Source organism: Trachemys scripta, chromosome 2 (assembly GCF_013100865.1).
Source record: "Trachemys scripta elegans isolate TJP31775 chromosome 2, CAS_Tse_1.0, whole genome shotgun sequence".
Lineage (NCBI taxonomy): Eukaryota > Metazoa > Chordata > Testudines > Emydidae > Trachemys > Trachemys scripta.
The window spans coordinates 261,425,578-261,438,399 of record NC_048299.1 but is presented as its reverse complement, the minus strand read 5'-3'; the positions used below and the strand labels follow the sequence as shown (position 1 = coordinate 261,438,399).

Genomic DNA, 12,822 nt, shown 5'->3' with positions numbered 1-12,822 from the left:
ATTCTAGTACAGTGTAACCTAGTTACAAACACCTTCGGAATGGAAGTTGTTCGTAACTGTGAACAAAACGTTATGGTGTTCTTTCAAAATTTTACAACTAAACATTGACTTAATACAGCTTTGAAATTTTACTATGCAGAAGAAAAATGCTGCTTTTAGCCATCTTACTTTAAATGAAGCAAAGTAACCTTGTCAAAAAAAAATTAAACTTTCCCTTTATTTTTTAGTAGTTTACGTTTAACACAGTACTGTGCTGTATTTGCTTTATGTTGTTGTTGTTGTTTTCGTCTCTGCTACTGCCTGACTGTGTACTTCTGGTTCCAAAGGAGGTGTGTGGTTGACCAGTCAGTTCGTAACACTGGTGTTTGTAACTCTGAGGTTCTACTGTACAAGAGTAATCTGCATGTGTTCTCTTTTTTAACACACTGTCCCTTTCTGTAGGCTAACCGAGATGAAGGGCTGGAGATCAATGCAGCGCTTGCTGAGCAAGATGCCAAAGACCTGTATGAAGTAAGTGAAATAATGGAGAAATCCCCAATTGTCATGGTCTTCATCTGTCTATGGCATTTCTAAGGCGTCTAAATGTTGAACAACCCCAAAGACAATGGCATTAAATTACATAAATAAAATGGCAGGTTGGGAACAGAATTGGGTGCATTGGGTTCACTGCAATGTCTGGTTTTTAAAAATATGGAAAAAAAAAAAAAAAAAAAAAAGCCCAAACATTTGAAAACTGTTAATGTTAACATTCAATCTCTGAGGCAGGGGAAGGCTGCTGGGGAACAGACTAATTGGTTTTCAATGTTGTCTTAGCAAAGAGAAACTACATGCAGCTAAGAGCTACCTTTCAAGCTTATGAAAAGGTGAGTTTTGTTGGTTTTTTTTCTTTGTTCTGTAACAGGTATTGTGCAGTTTGGAGCTCAGTGGTATTTTAATGGAATTAATTTACACATTCATAGAGTCCAAGGCCAGAAAGGACCATTGTGATCTAGCCTGACCTCCTGCATAACACAGGCCATAGAACTTCCCCAAAATAATTCCTACAGCAGATTTACTTACATTTGGAACATATGATTCTTTATTTGTAATTTTAAGGAGAGGCCAGACATTCTAAACACCTAGCAATATATGTATAAGGCTAGATCTTCAAATGCTGTAAAGAATGGTCTATGTCAATTTGCACCAGTTGAGTATATGCCCTATAATATCCAGCAAAATAAGTTTGACTGTCCTGTCTTCCCCCAACCCTATGAATAACAGAGAGGGTGACCTTTCCCTAGTCACACTGCAAAGACTCAGCAAAGAGGTACATTGCACAGGCAATAGGCCCCTGGCCAGAGACCTTGAGGTTCTTACTTTCTGCTCCTCTCCTCCACTGAAGCAGAGATCTGATGGAGGGGGGGAGGGGAATCTACATCTCTCATCCTGATCCTCCAGTCTCAATGAAAGGGAGCTCAGATGGGAAGGCCTCTTGAACCTAGCTCTTGCTGGTCTCCCATGCAAGAAATGGACCTCTTTTCACAAGAGGCTCCCAAATTTGTTTGGAATTGAGCCCAGGGAGCCTTAAAAATAATTAAGAAGAGAATAAGGACAAAGTAGGAGAAGGTAAGATGGTATGTCTAGCTTGTGACTAAGTGGAAGCACTTTTCTCTCAATGTCTAAATTAGAGAGGGGCCCAAACCAAACCCCAAGATGCAAACACCTCTGAACTTCGGGAATGTTTGGAGCTCAACTTTGCAGCTTAGTCCCATCTGAAATATAAACAGCTCTCGCTGAAAACATAACCGCTCCGTCCCAGCTACTAAAATGAAGAGCCAAAAACCAAAACCCTGTTGAGTGTGTTGGATGCCTATGTAATGTTATAAATGAAATTCAGGTTTGTTTAGACAAAGTTCATAGCTATTTACAAGGCAGGGAGTTAAGATAAAATGCATTAGGTTGAGAATTAGTTTAACAGTGAGATGCAGTAGGCAGGGGAATCATCTCCCAAAAGAAGTGACAGAAACTGTCACTTGCAGTATTTAAAACTGGACTGGACAAAACACTCCAGAACATACTAGACAGAACTCTCTGGCTCGAGATGGACAAGATGACATTTCCCATTAGGGAGGACCATTTTATGATTCTGATTTTTTAGATCAATTCTTAAAACGAAATGTCACTGTGCTTTGATGCCTGAACATGATTTCCTTAAGGCGAGAACTTGCATTTATTTCACTTCTTAAACTTGTTCTGTGTTCAGCAGATAATTAGAACCATTGAATCTCTTGATAAGGGGGAAAATATAGTAAGGCATTCTTGGAAATATATTCACAACTTACTCCAAATCTTGGTTTGTGGCTAGAGAGAGACCAAAGCCAGAACCATTTATCAACACACATTCACAGATAAACACTACCCACACTTGGCAGTTTCGATAAATGAGCCTCAAATCTGAAATCCCTGAATTTCTAAAGCAAAAGCCAAACCGGGTTATCCAAATCAAACCCACCTGCATCCTTTCCATCTGTATTTGAAGTTGCGATGGGCCCGAGACTAAAGCCATTTGTCCACACATGAATCCTCTCCATATTTTGATGGGTTTGATTTACAAGACTAGATTCAAACCAAACCTGGTTTCGCAGAACTCAAACCCTAAACATTCCCAGTTTTGTCCATCTCTCATTTAAGCAGATATTCCAGAGTGGGAGGATCCTGTCTTGCAAGGCGGAGTCGGGGGAAATCTCATTTTTACAAATAGATTTTTTTTTATTCACAAAAATTAGAACAGATTTTAACTTCAAAATATTTTCTCCTTCCACTGCCCCACTGTCTCCTCCCTACACTGTGGTACAAAACCCAGGCAAAGCTCAGACCCTTATAAACTACATTTACCCCAAAAAAATAAGTTATAACCCGCCAAAATCTACCTTGACTGTCTGGACCTATCCAAGTCTTCGGTGGGCCAGAGGAGGTGCGAACAGTCTCTCTCAGTTGGAGGTCTCCCCAAGAAGAAGCCATGAGTTAATTCACTATAACACCCAGTGCAAATGCTTCAGTTAGCTTTAATGATGCACATTATATATTCTGAGCCAGCTGATTTAAATCGGTATAGTTCTATCAATCTCAATGGAGCCATGAAGAGTTACACCGGCTGAGGATCTGGTCCTTGAGACAGAGTAGGTCTACACTTACCTCTGGGTCTGGCGGTAAGCAATCTATCTTCTGGGATCGATTTATCGCGTCTTGTCTAGACGCGATAAATCGATCCGGGATCAATCCCGGAAGTGCTCGCCGTCGACGCCGGTACTCCAGCTCAGCGAGAGGAGTACACGGCATCGACAGGGGAGCCTGCCTGCCGTGTCTGGACCCGCGGTAAGTTCGAACTAAGGTACTTTGAATTCAGCTACGTTATTAACGTAGCTGAATTTGCGTACCTTAGTTCGAAATGGGGGGTTAGTGTGGACCAGGCCAGAGTGAGACCCTTGCCTGCTAGGGAATTAAAGTAGTTAAAAGCTTACTCCCTAAAGCCACAGACAGGGTCAATATGATCTAAATCAGTCTTTTTGCCATGTTAAATGCCATCTGATAAGAAACAGGAATGGCTCACTGCTGTTCTGATACTAGAGGGATAGATTAGTGCATAAACAGCAGCTGTCATTAATTTTTTCATTGTCTCTTTAGCTGAAGGGGAAAGACATCGAAGATGCCATTAAAAGTGAAACATCTGGAGATTTGGAGAAGGCCTTTCTCACTCTTGGTAAAAGAAAAAGTCTATAGCTTTTCTCTCTAGTTTTCATCCTCACTTGACTTTAGCCATTGGGGTTCTTATGTGTAGAAACACAGTGATAATCTGCTTTATTAGAACTAGGTTGAGACATGGCAAGACCACTGGGGGACAGAACCAATTAACTTGTTGACTTGCCCTACGTGCCTGTGGGAAGTAAGAACCTCCATTAAGCCCCAGCATGGGCTGTCTAGCTCTTAGGTCTCAGAGCATAGAAATAAGCCAACGTCATCCCACTCAGGAGTAAGTTGCCAGGGAGCGGAATTCCAGACAGGCCAAAAGAACAAAAACCATGTCCCCATACAACTGGTTTTCATTCTGGAACATAAACATCAACATTTTCAACCCTTCTGTGCTTGCATTAACATGTTTAGTCAAGTTTGATATTCACAGTTTATATAACATGCTCTCTCTGTAGGGTAATGCATTCACTTTTAGGCTTCAGTCTGTCACCTGTCATGATTGGGTTGACCCTTGCATCTCCACAGAGCCAGTTGCAGGACTAAGGCTCTACAACAATGCACGTCCAGTTGGGCACAGACATTGGGGATGTCTAGGTTTCCGTTAAGAGGGCTGTTGTTCTCCTCCTATTGAAGCTGCAGTGCAGAATATGAAATGTACAAGGCTTATGAGGTCCCTTCACGTTTCTTCTTTAGTGAGATGTGCCAGAGATTGCCAAGGCTACTTTGCCACCCGTCTGTATGAAGCAATGAAAGGCGCAGGGACAGAGGAGGAGACTTTGATTCGCATCCTTGTGACTCGAGCTGAGGTAAGATATGCTGGGATCTGAGAGGCCCCAAATCTTCTGGTGGATAAGTGTGAAATTTAGAAGGAATGAATTACAGGAGTAGGGCCAGATTCTGCACTCAGTCAATCTGTTTTGCAATTTAAATTCAACAAAGCTACATGGACTTCAGTGATATTACTGTTTTTACTCCCATGAAACTGAAAACAGACTCTAGCCTTGATACCGAATCTATTAATTTTTTTTAAAAGAATGATGCATGAGACACATTAGTAATTGCACAATGGAGCTAATCACATCTAGATTAAAGTTGGCCACCATTATTCTACTGGGAGATGAGTCGTTTGGTCCCAAAGAGCTTTGTTAAAAAAAAATCCTCATTAAATAACAATAAAGAAGCAGTTCCCAAAGTATGCTCAGTGGAGAGCTAGGGAGTCACATGGTGCAGGCTCTGTCTTTTTCCAGATGGGGAAAAACAGGGCAGAGGAGAAGGAGAGAAGAAGATAAGAGCCAAAGCAGACTATGATTAAAGTCTTTTCACAAAGCACAAAACAGCTCAAGACATTTCAGCTCCATAAACACAGTCTTAACATCACTCTTGTATGTAAGCTGTTGTCACCATCGGGATGTTACGTGGTCATAGATAGAAAGGGAAGCAGTTCGTGTGACGGTGAGGTGAAGTGATTATCCATATGATTGAAGTGGTGGAGCTGGAAATTAGTCTCCAAGACACTCTCCCTGTTAAGTTGTGGCCTGACTATGAAAACACTTGAGAATCTCTGTAATAAAGATATGACCCATATCATTGATGCCATCTTTTATAGAATAACATAACATCTATTTCTCTGTACTTAGCAACCAGAAAGCTATGTATGACCCGAAAACTATTTATTTTTTTAATTCTATTCCTGGAAATTTCTCCCCCACTCCTTACCATCCATGAGTGTCTTCCAGAGGAGACAGTAAATTGAGCCACTCTGCCAGGGCAGCAGTCAGGATATCAAGTTTGAGCTAAAAGTTCTCCAAGGTTTTGAACCTACTCCTTCCTCATCAAGGCCCTGGATCAAATCTGATTAAAATCAATGGGAATCTTCCCACTGACTGCAGTGGGCTTTTTGGATCAGGACGTAGAAGTGTAAGGTATTATGCAAAACAGATCCACGCTTCTAAAAATTCTTTCCATTTCCCATCAGATTGACCTTCAAACAATAAAGGAGAAGTTCCAGAAAATGTACAACAAGTCCTTAGTGGAGGCCATCAAATCAGACACCTCTGGGGACTTTAGAAAGCTGCTAGTGGCACTGCTACACTAAGACTGCTGTCACAAAGGGAGAGACATGAGAAGAAGCCACCTTCTTGACCAGCTTCCAAGTAGCATGCAAAAAATGTGGTACTAGCAATAATAAAAAAAAAAAAAAGTTTATTTTCTTTACAGCAGGGGAACATATTACCAGATAATCCTTGTGTTACCTGGGTGTGAGGTTCAGGCCAAGCCTATCACACCAAGTGCTGCTCCCCTCTCCTGTACTTTTTGTTATGGTGGAATGGGAATAGTGGTCATACTTTCAAATGTCTCTCTCTCTCTCCTCCACCACTCCTCCTGCCACCATTTCCAGCTCAGCCTCCCCTTCTTATCCATCCCATCCAGCCCTCACTTAGCACTGTAGAAGCCAGTAGCTGTCTCCTGTCCTAGGCTGCTGCACCCACGTATTATAGGCAGCAGCAGCATACAGACTGGCGCATGCTACCTTGGTGATGTAGCCTGAGCTGCACACTGAGCTGGGCCCCTCACTGCTACTTCCAGCTGGACCTTCTGCTCATGGTCCAGCCATGCCCTAGCTCTGCCCAGTCTGCCTCTCCTCCAAACAGGCCCCCTCCCCTATACACTCTGTCCTGCCCTTCCACACCATAAACGTGTAACATGTACCTTTAAACTATTCATATTTTGGATTTCGGATGATTAAATTTGTGTTACCCACACACACAGAGTTTCAGTTGTTTGGTAGTGCCCCAATGGTTTTCCATTGATAGTTTGGGAGAGAGCAAGGGTGATCACTCCAGTCTTGCATTCACTTCCCAGCTGACTAGTGAGAAGTCACAACTCCCTCTTGGGTGGATGGGCCAATCCCGGGGCTCATTACCTCTTGGTGGTTGATTTTCCATTCCAAGTCCATAAAGTAGATTTTCAATATAAATGCTTTGTTCCTTACATATGACACATACATTGATCTCTCAGTCATTATGAGTCTTGACCAGTTATGAGCTTTCTGTAGACACCTCACATGACCATCCTCCAAGAGATGTATTTGAGGTGATGGGTTTGTCAGGTCTCAGGTGAGAGCTGCTGGCAAAGACCAAGTGACCCTTTACCAAGGGATCTGTGTCACTGTCTGACCCCTATAGGCCCGGGAGAGGATAACTTTCTGCCAATGGCCTTCAGGATGGGTGCTGAGTTCACTGCAGTGTCCCTCGTCTCCTCTCTATTTCCCTTCTCAGAGTGATGTCTGGGACGCTGCCCCGCTTCCTGCTCTCCAAGCCACCCCATATCTACTCCATGTGCCAGGCTTCTGGCAGCCTCCAGTGAGAAGCCATCCAACCCATCAAACTGGTTCCAAACTGCTGGGCCTCAGGCCTTCTGGGGTGCACCTCTGTGAGTCCAATTGTCCCCTGGCCCAGGGGTGCTACAGGGGCATGTCCTTCTAGTGTGTCAGGGCTCAACCCTCTGACTGAGGCCTCGGGGCACTTTCTTCCTCTCTCCGGGTACCAGGTGAAACAGCAAAAGAGCCAACTGTCGGTAAACAAGGGTAAATAAAGGAATGAAAGAAAAAGCGGGGGGGGGGGGGGAAACTGTGGACAGATCCCATCAGGATATGGGGCCCTGGGAGCATCTCAGTCCCCTTCAGAGTTTACTGTGTCTCCAGCACAAGTTTCAGCCTGCTCCCCCTTTCAGCTCCACGGATCCCCATCCTTCCTCCTTGAAGGCCAGAGCCCCGAATGCTGCCAGCTCTCTTTTTGGGGCTGGAGATGCTCCCCCGACTGTTCCCTTCCCAGGGTGGCCCCTTTTGAGTAGAGTAGGTCTCTCCTGTTAACTCCTGCTCCGGTCCTGGCATGATCTGCAGGTGAGGACGACCTGGGCCAGTCCAGACTAAGGGAGCAGACTAAAGCAAACCCCTTCTATGCCAGCGTGGGGTTTATATAGCCCTTCACAGGCACCCAGGCCCAGGGAATGGCCCCTTATCAGCCCCAGGCCTGATGCGGTGGGGAGACCCATTGGCAGCATTGCCTTTGAGGGTGCTGCTCCCTCCTGTCCCACTCCCTCCCCTCCCCCTTACTGCCACATAATGGGTGACCCCCAGAAGGTGCATTTTGTTATCCCTTTCCCTTACACCCCCCACCCCCAGATCCATTGTGCATCCTCTGTCACTCACCTCTGTCTCAGGAGATAAGGTGGGTCATGGGGTACGGGTGATGCTAGGCTGGAGATCCATCATCACTGAAGGAGTGGCAGCCTTGACCCTCCTTGAAGGTTGATGGGATGCTGATGTGCACTGGAGGAGAACTGGGGCTTGACTGAGTCCATAGACCATTTGGCCCACACTTTGTCACTGTAAACCTCCTTCATTAGAGGTTTTTAAGGTCAGGCTTGATCAAACCCTGGCTGGGATGATTTAGTTGGGGATTGGTCCTGCTTTGAGCAGGGGGTTGGACTAGATGATCTCCTGAGGTCCCTTCCAACCCTGATATTCTAGGATTCTTATGCAATAAAAATGTTTTAAAAAAACTAAATCTAAACTGGCTTGTCTTCCCATTTGTAACAGAAAGAGGGATTTCTAGAATCTTGTCACCGTTTCCCCCAGGGTGTCTCTAGAGAATTCCAAAGACAATCTTCCTCTGCTCCTATAACCCACATCCTAAGCACTCCATATCATGCCATCACACTTTCTGCCAAAATGGACTGAATAGTGCTCCCTTCTGAGCCCATCATCACAGCTTCTTAAACTGCCAGAGAGCTGCCAATGAATAATAATAATAATTAATAGAGAGATCCCATCTCCTAGAACTGGAAGGGACCTTGAAAGGTCATTGAGTCCAGGCCCCTGCTTTCACTAGCAGGACCAAGTACTGATTTTGCCCCAGATCCCCAAGTGGCCACCTCAAGGATTGAACTCACAACCCTGGGTTTACCAGGCCAATGCTCAAACCACTGAGCTATCCCTCCCCATGATACACATCAGCCGCTACTCTCAATCCAAAGGGAAGGTGGGCATGCTTTCCCTGTCTGAGCCATGTCTCCCATCAGCATCATCTGCTAAATTATCCCACAAAAGGGCCAAAGAATTGCAGTCCCTGGGCTGAGGGGAGGGCTGGGACTGTACCCTCTGCACTACCCCCTGGAACCTAGCACAGCAGAGTGGGTGGGGAAGAGGTGGGCCCCTGGCCCTGCTCTGCCTTGTATTGCCCATGAAGTGGGACTGGCCTGCAAGGGGGAGTATACTGTACCACATAGAAATCAGCATGCTCCCCATGAGCGTTGAGAGGTTCTCCTACTGGAGCTGGACAGCTCTGCACCACCCCTGATGCAGGAGTATGCCCTAAACAAATGACTGAGGCTTAGATTAGACCCAATGCGGCAGGGAGAGTACAGGGGAGAGTCTGGTAATCCAAGGGATAAGAGTGGCTGATCAGGAAACAGGCTTAAGGGGTTTTGTGCATCTTGGTCATGCCTTTTTATTATAGTGTACTAACTTCTGAGGACAGTGGAACAAAGTCTTACTCTCTCAATATTTATATCATATTCCCAGCAATGGTGTCTGGGCAGCTAGTACAGTACTTAGGCGAGAGCAAGGTCAGTTGGGGATGACTAATTGAAAGGAGGGAGGTGTTTCCAAGGAGCAACATGAGGCTGCATAGTGGGCAGGGAGGATGTGCCAGTCACAGGAACATTTAGCAGCTCTAATACTCGGCTAATTTTTCCCCAATAGAATTTTTTTTTTTTTTTAATTTGGAGGCAAATTCCTAATCTGAAATCAACCTCAGGCGTCTGTATCCAGCAGCTCTCAGAATCGAGAAAGAAAGAGCACAGCAGAGCAGGAGACACGTAGCTTAGGCTTGCAGTTGCCTTAGTTCTGTTGTAAGCAGAGCCCTTAGAAAGAAATTAATAATTACTTAGGTGTCCAGTGCTCCCAGAGCTCTTTTATCATTCAGAGGTCACATTGCACATCCGATCCACTAAGATCCATGCAGGCAACACTATTTGGATGATACGGTTTTGTCAAGAGTATAGCAGGCTTCCAATATGAGCGTGAAGGAGTTCCGGGGGAGGATGAAGCACCTATGCTAAAATGTTCAGACTTGGGTGCTTACAGTTACTCACAGGTTTCAGCAGGATCTGGGAATGCTCAGCACTTCTTAAACCAAGTCACTTATTTAGGTGCCTAAATATGAATTTTAAGTGCCTAATTTTAGGCAGCCAAATTTGCTTTGGCCTGAAGACTGTTTCAATTAAGACTAATAGGTCTTTCTTAGAAAACAAGAAAATGCATGATAGCTTCTCTCTTAGCCCCTCGCCTTCTGATTAGAGAGATTGGCCTGAATCAAAATCCAGGAGCCAAACTCCAGAGCCAAACTTCTTGGGCCAAATTCTTCAGTTATACAAGTGCAAGGGCAGCAGTGAAGCCCAGGAAGTTAACCTGGATTCACACAGATGTAACAGAGCAAAATTTGGCCTCGGATCTCTATAATGGGTGAATACCCAGGCTTCAAACTCTCACATACTCAGGTGCTCAATATTCAGATCCAAACCTAAATGTTCCAGGTTTCAGAGGTGTTCAAATTTGGCCCATTACACAACCTGCAAACTCAGAACAAAACCAAGATCCAGATCTGAGGTTTGGATTCAGTCCCAACTCTACTTCTAACAAGTGAAAGCAGGCTCTGTGTTGTACATGAATACAAACCGTAGCTGTAGAGTTAGGTTGCTATAAAGAATCAGTTATATAGCAAATGAGTAACGCAGTAGTGACATGGGATATACAAGAGGTGAGGGTATAGTGTTTCAGTGCTCAGCAGAATCGGATTATAAGGATAGCTGAACCAGCATAACAGGAGTAATGCAAGATTGCTAGCAACAAGAAGAGAGATTGGGTATAGCAAGACTGGGGTTTGAGGACAGGGGCAGCAGGTTCAGAACAATTTGGCAAGAGACCAAAGAGATATTCTTCTGGAAAGGATAAAAGTGTTGTATTTGTCCATGTCACACCTTTGCAACAGCCTTGGTATTGCACAGCCCTATTTGAAGCAAAATGAAGAGCTTTGTCCAACTCACACATGTGACTGTCCTCCTGCTCCCATGTAGTCATGATGAGTTCCACTTGCCTGTGACATTCTTCCGGGGACTGTAAAATGGGGTAATAGCACTTTGCTATCTCACATGAGTGTTGTGACTAGACTGTGAGGTGCCAAGGCACTGCGGTACTGAAGGACATATAAGCACCAGAGATAGAAAACTGTGGGGTTTTTTTTTTCCCCCCTTCTAAAATGCTTCATGAAAACATTATTTCTATACTTTCCTAACAGGAAACCCCAATCCAAGCAATTGCTGCTAGTTCAGTTACAGGCTCTGCTCTGTGTCCTTTCAAGCTGAAACAGCTATGACTACAATATAATTCAAGCAAACTCGCTGGCAACCATCCGGCTGAGGCACATAGCACTCTGAGGTGCACTGTTGGTGGGAGAATCATCTCTGAAACTGTAACCTTCCTTCATGGGAAGGGAAAAGGTAATCAAAGACAGGAATCTTCATTTCCCCAGAGTAATGGCCAGAATTAGCAGAAATCCTTTGTGAGGAATTAGCACTGTGCCCCAATCAAACAGAGCAATAGGTTATTTAAACTATACCGGCCAGATTCTGAGGTCAGAGAGATCTTGCATAAATAAAGACCTCAAGATTTGATCTTATAAATGTTTTTCAAACATACACCAGTATCCAAAAAGCGAAGGAACAGCAAAAATCCCACCCATCCCCACCCCATCAAACCTCAACATAAGTAAAGTCCATCCAGGGTTGAATGGCTGTGATAGTTTCTTTAAGGGTTAAAAAAATAAATCATCAGCCATTGCCAGGAAACAGCCAGAAAAACTAAACAAGCAAACAAACTCTAAAGAGCTAGTGCTAATGCTCATAGACACCAAGCCAAAGCAATCAGCAGAAAGAACCACCGTAGCAGAAATAACACAGACACACACAGCTGCTTTTTGACTTATCTTCTCGGGTTTGGTGGCTTTCACTTGAGCAGTTAATGTTCCCTGGATGTGAAGCAGAACCTTTCATTTTGGTTTTTGAAGTGCACTGTAAATATTTAGGGCATGATGATGGCCAGCCCTGTAGGCAGCAATATGGGAGGCAGTAACGCACCTTCCCCCAGCCCACCTTGCACCGCCCACATTACCATGCGTATGCTCCCAGGAGTGCATGGGCTACTAATTATGGTGCTTAGAAGCAACTCACCTGAAAGTGGGCAGGGGGAGGGGAGGAGAGAGAGAAAGGATTAGACAGGGCTATTGTTCTACCTACTCCCCCCATCTACATTGGCCGATGGATTTGCTGGTTAGCTGCATAAAATGGGATTATTTAAAAGGGGTGTCACCGACTATGCTCCTCTCTGTGTAACCAGGGAGCTTGAGGATGCTTCCCCAGCTCCACACTGCCCCAGCACAGGGCTGTGCCTTGAGGGCACCATCTAGCCCTCAGTTACTTTAGCATGGTTTTATTTTGTGTGTGCCAATATATATTTATGACTGTACAGACGCCCCCCCAATTTACGCAATCGCTCCATTCTGGAAAGCCTTGCGCAACTCGAATTTTGCGTAAGTCGGAAACGTATACTCATACATTACGCAAAAATTTCCGCAACTCGAAAACCCTGTTTCTGGCTTATGGAACTTTTTCCGTAAGTGCGAATTTGCATAAGTCGGATCTTGCGTAACCCGGGGAGTGTCTGTATCTGAAATTTTCACTCCATGCATCTGAAGAAGTGGGTTTTTTACCCACAAAAGCTTATGCCCAAATAAATCTGTTAGTCTTTAAGGTGCCACCAGACTCCTCATTGTTTTTGTGGATACAGACTAACACAGCTACCCCCTGATACTTTGAAAATGGGCAGTTTGCTACAATGAGAGCATTAGCATAAAACACCAGTGCTACCAGCTTCTCCCGCACTCAGTCCCAAATCTTAGCAGATAGATTAGAAGGACTTCCCCCGATTCCTTAAAATGAAAAGATTGTCCCCTCAGAAACTCCTGATACCGGTTT

The 12,822-nt window shown here is 44.6% G+C and overlaps 1 protein-coding gene across 1 annotated transcript in view; it reads left to right on the top strand.

The window, feature by feature from the left end:
• The window catches only part of ANXA13 (annexin A13), a 36,064-nt gene extending 29,613 nt beyond the window's left edge, over positions 1-6,451 (top strand). The window contains 5 exon segments of the mRNA XM_034763572.1: positions 442-510; positions 762-863; positions 3,664-3,739; positions 4,423-4,535; positions 5,705-6,451. Coding sequence (XP_034619463.1) covers positions 442-510; positions 762-863; positions 3,664-3,739; positions 4,423-4,535; positions 5,705-5,824 — 480 coding nt within the window. The 3' untranslated portion in view covers positions 5,825-6,451.
• The last annotated feature ends 6,371 nt before the right edge of the window (positions 6,452-12,822 follow it).